We start from the raw sequence: 16,545 nt of genomic DNA on the forward strand, positions 1-16,545 counted from the left end.
TTTTAAATTTCCTAAGTACATCATCAGTATCACATGGCAGTGTGATTTTCTATTACAAAATCTTGTAACCGCTCAATTATGGGTGAATATCAATTGGTAACATCCCTGTTGTCCCCTTTTTTTAATTATGCACACGTTATTTAAATTTGGAATGCGCTTTACTTAATTAACAACTTACCTAAACAAATACAACACGGAACTATATACCACATCTAATAATAGTAGGATAAAATTTTACCAGTACTAATAATTCTTTTATTGTTTTTAAAATTGGATTCTTAAGAAAGAATGAAATATTAAAAAGTTATGTTTTTGAAAGTTATTCGCTTATACAGATTATAATAAAATTTACACAGCTAACCACCGCGGTTTCAAAGTTGGACTCACGTTTTTTTACTGCTAGTGTGACTTTAGTAATTGCCGGCACATGCCCATAACATGGTTAAAATGTATATCATAAATTATTTTCTAGAAGAGTCTAATACTACAAGCTGAGAATGAATTTAAGTGCCTCTGTAAGGGCATTCATCATTCTGTAATGACAATCTTTTTTAATGTATGTTAATATGAAATTAACATACATTACAAAGATTGTTCGAAACACTTTTTAATCCTAGAACAACCTACAACAAAACAATACTTAAACAACAGCCGAGATTTTCGTTAAGGTGATTACTTCTACAAGTATTTCTAATTACAGTAGTAATAAAAATAAATCATTCCATTATGACTTATAATACTTGAGATGATAACAAGATTTTTATTAGTACGGTAAACTTTTTAAATTGTTAATAGCCACTATAAAATACTTTCTTGACAGTTAACATTAGTAAGTAAATATCATTTCACAAACCGGAAAGTTTACAGAAATTTAAACCTACACTGCGCGCTTTCATAAATTTACCGCTTTTAGTTTTTGAGCCGTTCATTTTGAAGATAAGCATTGGACGTTAAACTGGGTGCAGCAAGATATTTCAGACCAACCCAACTTCCTCTGCTTTTCGCTATTTTTGTTAATAATATTATGACTCTTCTAAATTTTAATTAATCGAGAATATTAAAAATTAAAATGTTTAATTTTTCCCTGAACACGTAGGCAATACAATTTCATTATACAATTTTTTTTTAAATATATTGGCGTTTTTATAATGCACTAAAAAGATTTTTTTGACAATTTTGAAAGATACTGAATGCAAGCCCCATCCTGCTGGTCATAATGGAAATAAATTTTTGGGGGAGGCCTCAGTCTAGGAGTAGACTTCTTAAATTTGAAATAATAATGATGATTAATAGAGTTATCACAATTACAATCACAGAATGACGAGTAAGAACATAGATAACTAAAAATTAATAGATTATAAATTCCGCTTATATAATAGTATCGTACACTTTGTTTGAATGTTTCTTTGTTTCGGATTAAGATTCCTTTTGGCATATTTGAAATTGAAAAAAGGTAGTCTACAGTTGATCTAAAAATATACCCTTAAAAAGGAATATTCCGACCATCAAACTAGACTCGTATCCTAATAAAACAAAGCATTCTTCAAATTTAAATAAGAGTAATTTAATCATCCCGTATTTACAGTGTCTAAAAGCACACAGTTATTTACAATATACCAACAACGAATCTTTGCACTAGGTTCGTACAAGACAAGACGTAAATTTAATTTATTTACTGTACCTCCATTAGCTTAATTAGCGCAAAACGAGCGCTGCGGTTAGCCAGGGCTGTTCAACTGCAATGACAAATATTCAGCAATATTAAATTAGCATTATTATAATGCATATTTTATACTATGGTACACTGGCGTATCAAACTCAAAAATTCTTTAATCAACATACAACATACGATTAAAATCTCAAACCTAAGAGAATAATCAAAACTTTTTAAACAGTAAAAAATATTAAAACATAAAATTACCTACTTAATAAACAAGTCCGATATTATTACCTGAAAATTGCTAATTTTTTAAATGTAACTATAGAAAATTTTTGAACATACCTGGTTAGCTATTGTAAAAGCATGTTTACTAACTCGATGAGGTTGTTTCTTAGGTTTACAAAAATATTGTTTTTGCTTTTTAATTCTTTAATATTTTTGTGAAAAACAACCTTTTGTGAATGTGTGTAATATTTGAGAAGCAACGGTCAAAGTTTTTTATCATTTTTTAACCATAGGACATCCACAGATGGACACAGGCTTCGCACATAGGTTTCAAATAAGATCTTTCTATAAGGAGAAAGGTAGAAGGGGTGTAAATCCTGCATCAATATTTAAATTTATTAATATACTGTTTACGGCTCAAATGATATATTTCACAAAATTATTTCGCAAAACCATTGCACTACACGAACAAGATAGTCTACTATTTCTGACGGTAAGCGGCTCTATCTAGACAATACCGTGTTACAGCATGAAACGTCTCATAGCTAATGAAATTGCTCGGCCAGTAATGCCTCACATGTTGTCTCGATGTGACGCAAGCCGTAGCTACACGTTGGCTACACTGTATTTTGTACCTGAGTTTCTGTTCGTTTAGACTAAATTTGACATAGTTTCACATATTTTTATATCAAATTTAATACAGATTACAACAGGAAAAAAGGGATAAACTTTGAACCATAAGTTTATCGCTATATTGATTCGAAAAGAAAATTTAGAAAAGAGAGTATCCAAGTGATATTAACTGTAGTAGTATTTTTAAACTAAAACTGTGAGATTAAGATTTGCCAGTGGTATGTGGTAATTAAACTCAATTCGGTAAAGTTTGGGAAGAGCATTTATTTATTTTAAAAGACAGGAGCGTCCTTTTAAATCCACTGACTTTCAAAACAGCGTAAGCCATCGAATACATAATTTACCTATCTTTTATAAAAATATTTTTTGACGATTCGCGAAAGTATGACACTTCCAGAAATAAATTTTAACCTTTTTTTAACATTTTCCTCTTTATTTTCAGGTATCAAGCAACTGCCCCGATATGTACCGTAACATGCACTACACCGGTAAATATCACAGTAATACATTGCACAGTACTAGATGACTCGCATGATTGTTCAGGATTTTTAATCAAATACTTTTAATTGTGTTTCATGTTACCTTTTCGTAAAAGTGGACATTAAATAACCTGAATTACATTGATTTTAATATAGTGCATTTTTTTTCAAAAACTTTTCTATAAAACTGATAAACAACTAACTTTACCATCTCGTCCATTGTACTTATCGACTTATACTTCTTTTTTTCCTTACTTTAGTAATCTGAAAGAAATTGCATTATAAGACCGACTATTGTACTTTTTACGCTATTATAAATTTACATTTTTCTTTCGTGTAATAAACTTAAGTTAGTATAATTTGTCTCTCGCGTTTCCAATAGAAATATTTTTTTTCCTTCTAAAATAGAACAATAGTAAAATTTAAATCCAATTACCGTTAGCTAGTAGCTCTATATAAAATACCATAAACATTTAATGAAAGTTATTAAAATATTGTCCTCGTTGAGTTAAATATTTATTGCCTTGCGACCCAAAACATGATTATTTGATTGATTACTAAAAATTGTGACAAATAAAAACTATCGTAACATATTCTTTTTAAATGGAGATAATATGTCGAATGTAGTTTAACTTTAATTTTTAGTTCACAAATTAATAATCTGTAAAAGCATGTATGAACACTCTACGTCTAGCATTTAAGTTATCATCTCACAACTTAATAAATTCATGTGATTTCAGCACGTTTTTCTCGCAAGTCACGCACGAAAAAAAGTCTTGCATGCAATCGAAAGAATGTTACTAAGACTTGTCACAAAAAATAGGTATTGTCAATCGCACGGTTTTGGTAAAAATAAAATAGCTTTTAGCCTGCCTTTTAAATATTTTAGAGCATGCATGTAACGCAGAATGTGTTTAATGAAATTTGTTTGTCGGTAGTTAATTTTTTTAACAAAGCGACTAAGCAAGTAGAACATCATATTACACTATTATTGAGACTAAAATTTTTACATAATTTTTAGTTTTTTACCAGATTTTTTTACGTTTTTACCAGTGATATCACCGGCTACGGTGCCTTTCCAACTTGAATACAGTTAAGTATGCGTGATTAACTTCTAGACGTTAGTAACAAAACAGAACCAAAATTAAAGCCAAAGTGAAAGTAGCTTTTATTATATAAGATCATTGTAATCATCTATAATAGTCAACTTATAGAACCTATATATTGTTAATCATATTTCTGATAGGAAAACTTATTTTAACAACGTCTGGTACATAAATAGTCATTTTAGTTTATGATAATATGCTTCAAAAATACAGCATAAAATTATTTTCCTTTAATAAAGTAAACGTCATATAACCCTTGGTTTTATATTCCAAATATTCACAGCCATAGTTATTATTTTTGGTACAATTACAAAATGTTCAAAAGAATCTGTTAATTGACACACTAAATCAAGACTAAAAAATACACACATATGCTTTTTAATGCAGTAAGTACTAAATAACAGCTTTTAACTGCTTAGTGCAAATATTAGTTAATAACACCATGATCGATAAAAGCTTTCACGAATAATTGAACACTGCTTTCTGAATGCAACTTCCGTAATAGGTAAGTTACAGAGAAGTATGTTATCTCCTACTTAAATTTAAGGACAAGTGTCAAGAACATATGAGCAAACTATATTACCTTCAGGAAAGACTCCTTTTTTTATTATGTACATTGTTTTGGTTTTACCAAAACACTAAACAAGACCTTGAAAAAATAACATATTACCAATAAGTTAAATATAAATCTATCGAAACCACTATACCGCGCCTAAGGTGTGCGCGCGGCGAGACGGCGGGGAATATCGACCGCTTTGTTCCATTAGTCAGCTGACAATCCTCGCAGAGGCGTCGCTTATGCTCTTTTCTCCTCGGACCTCATCTAGCTGCACATTCCTGAGACCCAGTACTGCAGTTTCATGAGCACTATAATAAGTAGGCTTTATACTTTACGTCTATCTTTTTAGGGGATTTCTTAAACTAGAAAATGACTGCTAACTTTTTAAACTTCAAATTCTAAACAAGACTTTTGTTCAACGAAATTTTCTCGTGTTATCTCTTTTTGTATTATCGATCATAAGTAAAAGCAAACCACTTACATTAAAATAAAAGTAAATTTAAAAATAGATGAAGGTTATGTCAACATAATTTATTTTTTCATTTGGTTAAAATAAACTTTTTTACAGCTACTCAATGGCCACGAGAACATACCATGCGGTACCGAAGCGCTGACGATATATCTATGCTGTCACTTAATTAATTGTTTATTATTGTAAATATGTATTTGTTGTCTCTTGTTAATATTGATGTTTTCTCTTTTTTAACATTATATAATAAAGTAATTGCTTTAATGTAACATCATTTTATGTGCTATACTTGATTACATACTTTTTACTTTTTTATTTCATTTTAATTATATGTATTTTATTCCAGTAAGTCCAAACAGACTAAAAATGCTTGCTTAATGTATACAATTAGAAACGATATTTAACATCAAAGTAGTATGTTACTTTAGAAAAAGATTAGTAAGGCTTTCTGTTCTAGCGTTTGTAAACAGTCAATTGTGTAGACAATATCTTCCTTATATACTTCTTTATAAAGGTAATATAAATAAATGTAACTAAGCTTATACAAATATATTTCATACAAAAAAAATCTTCGCTAAAATTTAATAATACAAACGAGTACGAGGTAATAATAACATAGAACTGTAGATGTAAATAATTTGTATATAAATATTAAATAAAAAAATATTAAATGGAATATCGTAATACGTCCACGGTGTTAAATATATACCGAAATATATAAATTAATATAATGAAATTGAATTTTCAATTGTGAATCATATAGAGCGGGCTATAAGAAAGTACACTTTAGAAACTCATGTAAAAAAAAACAGACAAATAAATAAATATTTTTTAGTAAACAATGAAGGCATTGTAATTTAGCTTTTAGTAAAGGCTTTTCAAAGTGATAATAATGCAAGGAAGGCAATTGCAACCGCCCAATTTGACGTTCTCGGGAATCAGAAGCCTAAACGAGCTCAAACCAAGGTCACCCACTACGAGGACCCTTGCGCAAGGTAACGCCATGGAGCGCTCATCTAAGCGACATAAGGTCTCGGCGGCCTCTCAATACGGTAATGCAGTAGAATATAACGACTCTCCCAAAGAAGACCTCGTGCTTCGCTGCCTGAAAAACAAAAAGCTAAACGCCATCTGCGCACTGTCCTGCACTGTCCGCACTCTGGAAATCGCCTTTGTCTCAGTGGGGTTTAGTACAAAAGAAATCCATCACTAAGATTATTATAGTTAACGTTTTCTTTAGACATTCCCGAACATTCTTATAAACGACATTGAAGCCTTTCAAAAACACGCCTGTAAGTTTAAGCTATTGAAACCGCTGCTCTTTCTTCTCAAGTGTTCAGCATTTCCGGAGAATTACAGAAGACTCTGCCCTTGATATGTCTCCATTATACAAATCGTATCGCGATAAATTTAGACCATGCGCTCTCAGTCTAACCCCTCTTCGAGATGACTTTCCTATATAATGTTTCTCGTACGACTTCCGTGCTGGTATGTGACAAGTGCCCTTGTCCCTTTTGAACTAATTTCGCGTTGTTTATTAAGACACTAATTTACTTAATTGACTTCAAGTGAACTTTGTTATGGCTCTTTCTTTATTAATACAATTTATAGTGTTGCTTGATTTGTAATGTAACGATACATATTTTAAGTAAGTTCAAAACAAAACCCGATTCATAACTGCAATGTGTATCAATGCTTTATCGACCAAGTTATTTCTTCTGGTATTGCTAGAAAAAAAAGTATTTGCCCGAAATACCATATTTATTTTCTTGAAAAAGTTTAAGCGTCTGTGTACGCTAGGTTTAACTAAATAAATTTATTCATGTCTTGATTGCAATACATTTTCATTATTATTAATTTCGCATTTAAACGTTGATTTTTTATTAAAAATTTAAAACAAGAACGCATCTGTTGAAAGCACGGCTTTAACGTTTCTATTTAAATATTCATCATATAACAATAATAATAATAAAATTCTTTCATTAGCGATAGAATATAAAACAATCTTTTGATTATCTTTGTATAATAATATGTAAAAAAAAACATGCTTATGATTAGGTACTAAATAGAATATTGATGTAAATGTTTCGACAAAAGCTTTTGGAGGATAATATTATGTAGAAATTTTGAAATATAACGATTGTAATGTTTTTTAAGTTTCAAAAAGGAATTTGAATATATTAGGTGTTATCCGTATATAACTATGTTAAGTAACTATAATACTCTTTGTCAAAACAAGCGTGTTTCATGAATGTTAAATGATTGCTGTAATGTACCTATGGAATTAAATGTTATAGAATAGATGCCAGTGTTTATATAACCTATAAATAAAGCGTTAATTACAGTACAATTGTTTTTTTTTTCAATTTTCTTACTTTAATACACAAATACTAACGTTTAAAATTATACTAATTAAGAATGATAAATGCAATACCTCTTAGCTCAATATACATATAAATAAAAATAGGCAAGGACATATTAGTAAATAAATTAATAAACTCTATTAAGATGCATTTACACGTGCCTATTTTTAAAAGGCGCTCTAATAAAAATTTACATAATTCACCGATCACCAATGATGGTGACATTATTTCAGCCGTAGAGGGTAAAATCCCATAACATAGGCTTTTTCATGGCCACTAGGCGACTGTTAGCTTTTCAATGAGCTCCTTAGTGAGAAAACACGTTTTACTACCATAAGTCATCACTAACAGATCGGTAGTAGAACTTTCTCAAAAGCCACTAGATGAATACGCGACCTTGTTGAAGTCGACAAAAGTCGCCATCCTATTGGAATCAATAGAGACGTTGACTACGACTAAAACTATGATGATGATGATTATAATTACTTGTAGCTATTCTCATCATTTTAACCTATGAACTAATACTAAGGTACATACATCTATTGTAGTTTTTATAATAAGTGATTTCTCGGAGCCATCTATAGACCTAGTATACCGTCAAGTGTGACAAGCACTTGCTTCTATATTTTCATCAAAGAACTTAAAATCCTTATAAACAGACTTAAAGCATTGCATACATAATAATTTATGCTCGTACATAAAATAGCGTGAATATATTCCTTAGTGGCAAACTTGCAGAGTTATGTCTACTAGATTAGCAATAAAACAAGTAAGTGGGGAAACTGCGATACAACACGTACGCCGGGAAGTGAGGCCGGATGTGTCCGACGGCCATGCTGTCTGCGACCCCCGTTTCCTGCGGAGGTAGCGCTTACTAGGACAGAGAGCTCTACGGCGTAGCGGAACCTACGCAATATGCTACGACTATCACTGTTTATTTTGAAATGTGAGTTATGTACTGTTTTTTGTGTGGATTTCGATCTTTAGGCGCATTTAATACATCTGTCGCTATTTTTTTATAAAAACATTTTATTGAGTGCTGGGCTTAGCATGTGCAGCCAACAGCTGTTGGTGCCGAAAGGTTCTCAAATTGCGACCAACACCGCGTAGATAATCCCTCTCTAAATGGACACGATCAAAGTCGTGGAATGTTCCTGGGTGTCGGCAGCGCAAGACCGGTCATTGCGATAATCTTCGGAGGAGCTCTATGCCCTGCAGTATGCAACTAACGGCTGACATAAATGGATAAATGAATGAAGTTAATCTACGTACAGCAAAAATACGAAAAAAGCGTTTTGAAGCACATGGCAATTTAAAATTACTAAATGCTATAAATTAAATAAAGAGGCATTTAAAGTACATAAACACGTAATTTATTTACATTGAAATATAATTATGTATGCAGATATTAATACCTTTAAAATGCTATTCCACAATGTATTATTTTCCAACATGCACATGTAAGTATTGACGACTGCAATTAAAATAAATCTTACCATGTTACTAATGTTCTTTTGAAAGCTCTCCGTAACAGGAAATTCCGTCGGAGGAAGTGGCCGGCGGCCATGTTGTCTGCGGCTGAACTTCCGTTTCCGTAGCAGCCGCTTGTCTTCGTTGAAACTTTCAGACTGCTTATGAACACTTTAACATATTTTTAAAACACATTCTAAAGTTATCTTAAATAAAATTTAGCTAGCAAAAACGAAAGCGCTAGTACCATCACACGATTTTAAAAGACTGGATGGAACATTTATCACTTACCTTGTTAAGGTTTTTATGTAATGAAAGTTAAATGTGGCTTAGGTAAAACAAAAGAATAATATATAACTCATCTGAAATGTAATCATCCATCCATAATAATATCCATAATAATGCAGATAATGCAATCCAGAATAATGCATCCATAGGTGCCCACTGCAGGGCATAGGCCTCCCCCAAAGATATCTATGGGGATATATACTATAATCGCCACGCTTTGCAGACGGATTGGCAATCACAGTGTGGTATTATGGTAAGCAGAGGACGCTGTTACCCATCCTCTGGAAATTTGTTTGTGAGCAGAAGCAATCTTATGTAATTAATGCACAAAATATGAATTATATGAGATGGTATCCCGGGAATCGAACCCGCGGCCAACGATCACAAGTCTTAGTCCTCTACCGCTGTACTACCACCGCTAGTTACAGTTAAGCATAGACATTTCATAACTATATTTAGATATCCTGACCTGTTTTTTTTTTTCTTTAATTTTTTTTTCTTTATGCTATCTACTTTCAGTAATTTATATTCGCACCGCTCACATAACAGACAGATAATAACATCTATTAAGTTCGTCGTTATAATTTACATACTATAAGAAGTGTATAAATAACAAAAAAATATTAAATGAAAGTTATATGACGCTAAGAATTTTTAAGGCTTCTAGTTTTGGACATGATGGTGACTCTATTGCTTGTGATACAGATGTGGGTGTCGCTATTGGCATAAGAAAGGACAGCCCTGTACCTGCAGTCGGTTGCCAGTTCGATTGGGCCTAACGTATCATGGTACAGTTTGTGTTATTTGTGAAATAATTTTACCAATACTATCGTGTTGGTTATATTTACTTTAACGTAGACAACAAAGTATATTAAGTAGGTTAATATTTAAAATAAATATCTATAAATTAATATAGGTAAACATGAGATAAGGTATTCAACGATTGGATATTTATAATGTATTAACACAGAAAAAACATTTGTACCTGTATATTTGCAAGTAAAACTATGTTTACTGGATAAATATTTAAGCATAAATTGTATTATAACGTTCGAGATCGATAAAAATCTATAATCTCATCTAGCTACGGTAACACGGAGTGGTTGGTTTGTTGTACGGTTAACAAAAATATTTTAAAGTACTTCAGTATTATTATTTTACTAAATATAATGCTTTCAAATGCTTTTATCTATGCTAATCAAAAACTTACAATTCAGAATTTTAAAAAAAATCAGTAAATTGCAATACTTACAAAGGATGTGACCATTCTTAGAAAAAGTATTATGCCTTTAATATTCCGAAATACGATTATATATTTGAGAAGAAATATTTATATACCTACTGTCTCCCGTCGAATTAGCGAACCCAATGGACATCCTATCAACCCTCTCTGCGAGTAGAAACTCTTAACTGACTTCTACTTGGAAGGAGTATATTTCATACCGCTACTTTATAATTCCAAAAATATCGTGATAAGTATATGTAAAAACAGGGGTGGAAAGGATCTCTTATGTAAATAAATATAAATACTATATATATATATATATATATATATATATATATATATATACATGTAAGTACAGGAAAAGACATCCCCTAAATCATGGATGCACAGACCGCGGCCCGCCGGTCGAATACTGGTGGCCCGCCGACAGCAAAAATAATAATCTCGTACATTCGAAAAATATTGAATTCTTTTCCAGAATAAAACCAAAAAAAATTAATTACCTATACTTCTGACGGTCGGCCCGCCATCAGTTCATGATTTGCCCGAGTTGCCCCTAGTCTTAATAAGTCTGTGCAACCATGCCCTGAATGATGGACAGAAAACCTTTTATTCAGGTCAATGAAAAATCGCTTGCTACCTACCGATCCTTTTAGGCCTATTTCCAGCAGTGAAGGTCGTATTACTGAAATAGTTATGACAAATAATAAATATGGCTATGTAATTTCTCCAATATATGCAGGTTTTTAGAATCAAATCTACGGTGTCAAGTCGCAATCTTTAATTAATAGCCGACCCCAGCTCCATCATATTGTTAATCAATAAATATATTTTTTTTAAATGCGTGTAAAAAATATTAAATAATTAAATTCGAAGTATCTGATCATATTTTCTGACACTACACGTCTCCGTCGCAACTAAGTTATCGTTCATTGACGGCGTAATGCACAGAGCGCACCACTTATTGCTCCTAAACAACTCACTCTGCGCAAAACTTGCGTTCTGGTACCTCTAATAACGTGTAATCTTTATAGAATGCAGCAGTACAGGTTATATATATATCTAGACAGGCTTTATTTAGCCTACGAAACAAAATATCTATTAAATAATATTACTTTAAAAAAATTGAGTAAAAGGACTATTACTAATTTAAATAATACAAAATTAAAAAATATTTTTGTTTATTTGTAACCGACACAGCCTATCTGACTGGCAAATCGAAGTTGCAGTAGATAGGCCACGCGGTTGCGTGTAATGTGTGGCGTAAAATAGAATAATGGATAGCATGATTCTGTAGTGGAAACAAATAACGGGTAAGCGCGTAAGACGTCGACCCACAATTTGGAACCTTGTTAAAATCGTCAGAAGACGTTGGATTCAGACCATTTTCAACCACTCCTATTGGAAATCTATGGGAAGGTCTATATCCAGCCGTGAACGAACGTAATAATTATAGCAAGTGAATTATTCTATCGCTTGTATTTATATTTTGTTTCGGAAGTTATTTTATAAAGTCAGTAAAATAAATACATGTTTATATATTACTACGGTAGCAGGCAACTCGAATTAAGTCGTATTTGCTTTAGTATATTTCAAGTCGTAACACTATAAGAAATAAAATAAAGAACTAAAATAGTCCTAATACGCTTCTTTTCTTATGTTTGACGTCAAGTATTTGACAGCACCTAAGGCAGAGTGGTAGCACAGCGGTAGCCCAGTGGTAGAAGACTGAGACATGCGTTCGTAGATCGCGGGTTCAATTTCCGTGATACAATCTATATGAGATTTATTCGTAATTATTGCATTAATTATAAAGTATTTTCCACTGCTCACAAACAAGTTTCTGTTGGAATAACAGCAGCGTCCTGCGAAACATAATACAACACAGCGATTGTCATCCGCCAAGCGTTATATAGATATCTCTGGAACAGACCTATGTCTTGCAGTGGGCGTCCATGGGCTGAAACGACAACGAATACGACTTTTCACCAATGTTAAAATACCTGTCCGTATATCACTTTCACTTTTCAAACCTTTATAAACACACACGTGTTTTTTATATGGAAAACTAAAAGTGATCGTTCTACTATATTTATTGCAATTCCAACTTTTTTTCGCATTTTTTTTTTGTCGGAAAATATGAAAATAAAGGTAACTGAAGTAGTAAGACAGTCCTTGAGCAACATTTTCGAAGATGCGTTTTTATTAACACACAAACTTTTATTTAATAATATAAAATTTTAACTGATATTTCATATACAGTTTTGAAATAAAATAAATTTTACTATTACTAAAAAAAATACTGTAATGTGATAAAGAATCTGGAAAGTATTTATTTATTTATCTGAAATTTACTGTGAATGATATCATTGTTTAGAGATTCATGTATTAATATTAATAGACTAGCTTAATTTCTACTTTTAAGTTCAGTTCGTAGTTTTTTAAGTATTTACGGTGTTTTTCATAAGCCTTGTCCTTAAATGGAAATAACATTATATTTATCACATATCATAATGTATTCATAACTTGAAATAGCAATTTTACCTCCTGCCTATTCCTTCAGGAAAACATTCTGTCTTTTACCTAAATGTATCCTTTTTAAATTACATTGACCCACTCTCTAAAAGATTATATAAATTATAGCGTAACGTTTAGAATGACTAAATTCACAGCGTACAGCGACTGTAGTTTCACGTTATATTTAATTGTATACGTGTATTAAGAAACCACTGTTCTCTCATCTTAGCGCATCGCGCCAACGGGCACCGCATACGCCACTAATTAGGTGTTAAATCACTGGAAACGACTGAGACCCGACGTGGAAACAGTGCGACTCGCTCCTAACAGTGATTTACACTTGCGAATAGTCTACAGCCATTAGGGGGATATTTTGTTAGAGATAGAAATTCGGGCCCAGAACTAAATCGGCTTAGTAAAGCTTTTCCAAGACTATTAATGTCAATGCACTTTGTATATGTATATATACATTACTAAAGTACTCTTAGTAAACTGTAAACCTCAGTTACACAGACTAATATCAACAAAGCTATAGTAATTCAAAATAGTTGTGTAGTGTCCGGCGGCAAAATTTTCATTTCAAATTTATATTTAAAAATCAGCTCTAATCAAATATTCATTTTAATAAAAATTTAAAATGTAAATTATGCGTCCTCTATTTTTTTTAAATAATGTCTTCTAAATACATACCATCCCTTGCTGTCTAACCAGACATTTGGCCTTATCAAATAATGAAAATTACAGACCACCACTTATTACATCTTATAAATCTAACACTATGACAAAATAAAAAGGTTTTTACAACCTATCAATATTAACAACATCGCACTCAATAAAAAAATTGTAAAGTTTGCTAATGATTGGTTGGTACCAAATAAAATCGCTGCTGAGATACATACAAATAACACCAAACAGTGTTTTTTGATTCTTAAATAACATATTTCCGTATCTACAGATATCCGTCGAAGCGATCCTACATGAAACAATTACTATCACAGAATTTTTTCCTCTTTACACTTTTGATATAATATAGTTTGAAGAATGTTTCGATAATATTTTTCCATAACACCCCATTGCAAGCTGTAGATATTTTTTCTTCCGTCCTAGACCTCAAAAATCTACTCACCACTCCATATTTTAAACTAATCTCCGGAACAAAAAGAAATTACAGCTAGGAACTTCTTAAAAGTCTGAAAATGATTTCTTTTGGCTCAACTCAAGTTAATCTAGAATATTTTATTCCAAACGTCTACACTTAGATACATAAAATGTAAAATGTTAACTGAAATTCTTTTTCAATGGTAAAGATAGGATTTGTAGATATTATATTTAACTAGTAAAAAGTAAGTTTCTATAAAAACTGCATAACATTTTGTAATGTTTATTTTGTTTATTACAGTAACCGATTCGATTTCATGTTTATTCAAATGTTTCTTACAATTTATTACGTTTCTAAACTTTACATGCAGTAATTTAAAATTTCAATTCCGCTTAGTTGTGCCAATGTAGACACACCTCTGCAAATACAGGGCGCCGCCGGCCCGCGGTCGTCTGCCGCCGGAATGGAATTGAAACTGTGACAATTCAGTTTGCGAAGTCCAATTTTTCTTCTGCACCCAACTCAAATTGATTGAGTCCGTCCAATTTAAGCTGACGCTTTGCTTGAATATCTTCTGTAGTTTTTGGCAATCTTATTCTTTAAGTTTAGTTAACTTGTCTTGTATTGTAAAGACTTTGAACTAGCTCACTGTAAGGCATAAGCCATCTCCAAGGATCACCACGATAACGGATCGTGCGGTAGTAAAATAAAAAATAGCAATTGAAATATCGCAAACCTCTATAGCAACTTGCGTAGCGATACCTGTTCATTGTGTCTCGATTTGTCAATGCATGAAACACTATATATAAATGCATAAGGCGAATAACATAAATAGATAAAAGCAATTTGTGAGATAGATTCTCTCATCTTCTTTTATCTTAACTTAATTGCTATTTTTAAATTCAATAACTTATTATATCAACACTATATGTTCTATAATTAAAACTGAATAACTTAATTATGTATAATTTAGGATCAGCATGGATAGGCGTTCCACTGGATAGACCGACAACATAGTAATAAATGTCGCGAGAAGTAGCTGGATGTCTCGGCAATCTTTGGGGGTGACCTATTCAGTGAGCTTCTATCGGATCTCATAGTCGTCGTTTCAGCCAACAGACGCTTACTGCAAGGCATAAGCCTCTCCTAAAAATATCTTTGGAAGGAAATATCACGCTGGCAGCCGAGTTGGAGATCACAGTGTTGTTTTATCATACGCAGAGAACGCCGCTGTCAATCCTCTGGCAACTTGATTATAAGCAATAGCAATCCTTTAGTATATTATACATACATTAATTTGTGTTGGAATAATTTTTTCTAGTCTTATATCAATGTTACACGTTTATTTAAAAAAATCGGATTGAAATCAAACTAACTACGTTATAAAATAAAGGTACGTCCCACCCATGATCATGGGTACCCAAGCGAAATATACTCGAAACGTCAAAAAAAACATTCACATCGAATTACTCCGACAAAAGTTAGTTTTATCTCATATGTAATATTCGCAGAAATCTAAGTAGTCATTACGTATCTTATCAGTTATTTCTCTATAAAAATTAAAAGTTACATCAAATAAAAAGACATAAAATTATCCATATGTTGGGTGCCCGTACACGGGGCATTGAAATATACAGTACACTATTAATAGCATAGAAAAAACTCAGAAATATATTGAAAGAAAAACATCGCATATAAATAGAAATACAGAGTCTAATTGAAATGAATTTCTTCACAAAGGCAGTCGTGACCAGGGACCACGTCATTTTTCGACGGCACCGACAAAACAACGCACAAAGGTAAAGAAAACAATTAGAACTGACATAGAGATCTGCTATTAAGTACAGAACACAAACGTATCTGAGAGGCAGTAATGGCGAGCACTTCAAACAGTGGGGGATTCAAAGAAATCATTATTCCGCGAGCTTCCTCGCGCGACCACTTGGAAAACTAGTGATGTTTTAGCAAGGTATTTAGAAATTTATCGATATTGTTGTAAGAGTAATAAACTACTTTAATAGTTACTTAATGTACCAACACCACAAGTACCTGTAGTACATTAGATTCCGTGCAATAATTCACGTCTATTGTTCGTTACATTATTTATAGATATTTATTATATCGAATATATTTCGAAACAAGACTTCAGTTGTTTTAATAAATTTATATGTTGTATCATTTGTGATGTAATTAATAGGCTTTATACTTAATTACTTATTTATTTAACAGAATAATACACATTAGCAAAACCTTTTATAGCAGAGAGGGCGGCAAGGACGTTTAACAAAACAGTCAAACGTCATGACGTAGTGAGAAGTTGAGAACGCGGCAATTTCAAATTACTACAACACTCTCTCCAAATTACAGCGTTCCTCATTGTAAAGTGAAACAAATAATAGTAACTAACAAAAACAATAGGTTAAGTTACTTTATACATACATAGTATTACAGA

The 16,545-nt window shown here is 32.0% G+C and overlaps 1 protein-coding gene across 1 annotated transcript in view; it reads left to right on the forward strand.

Moving 5' to 3' along the window:
* The window catches only part of CARPA (Carbonic anhydrase-related protein A), a 52,435-nt gene extending 46,991 nt beyond the window's left edge, over window positions 1-5,444 (forward strand). Inside the window, exons 10-11 of the mRNA XM_068766954.1 lie at window positions 2,961-3,006; window positions 5,231-5,444. Of these exons, the coding sequence (XP_068623055.1) occupies window positions 2,961-3,006; window positions 5,231-5,304 (120 nt within the window). The 3' untranslated portion in view covers window positions 5,305-5,444. The remainder of the gene's footprint in view (window positions 1-2,960; window positions 3,007-5,230) is intronic.
* The last annotated feature ends 11,101 nt before the right edge of the window (window positions 5,445-16,545 follow it).

The sequence above is a fragment of the Battus philenor genome, unplaced genomic scaffold (genome assembly GCF_028537555.1).
Source record: "Battus philenor isolate CCGP_79_NKW_IND1 unplaced genomic scaffold, ilBatPhil1.0.hap1 SCAF_22, whole genome shotgun sequence".
NCBI lineage: Eukaryota > Metazoa > Arthropoda > Insecta > Lepidoptera > Papilionidae > Battus > Battus philenor.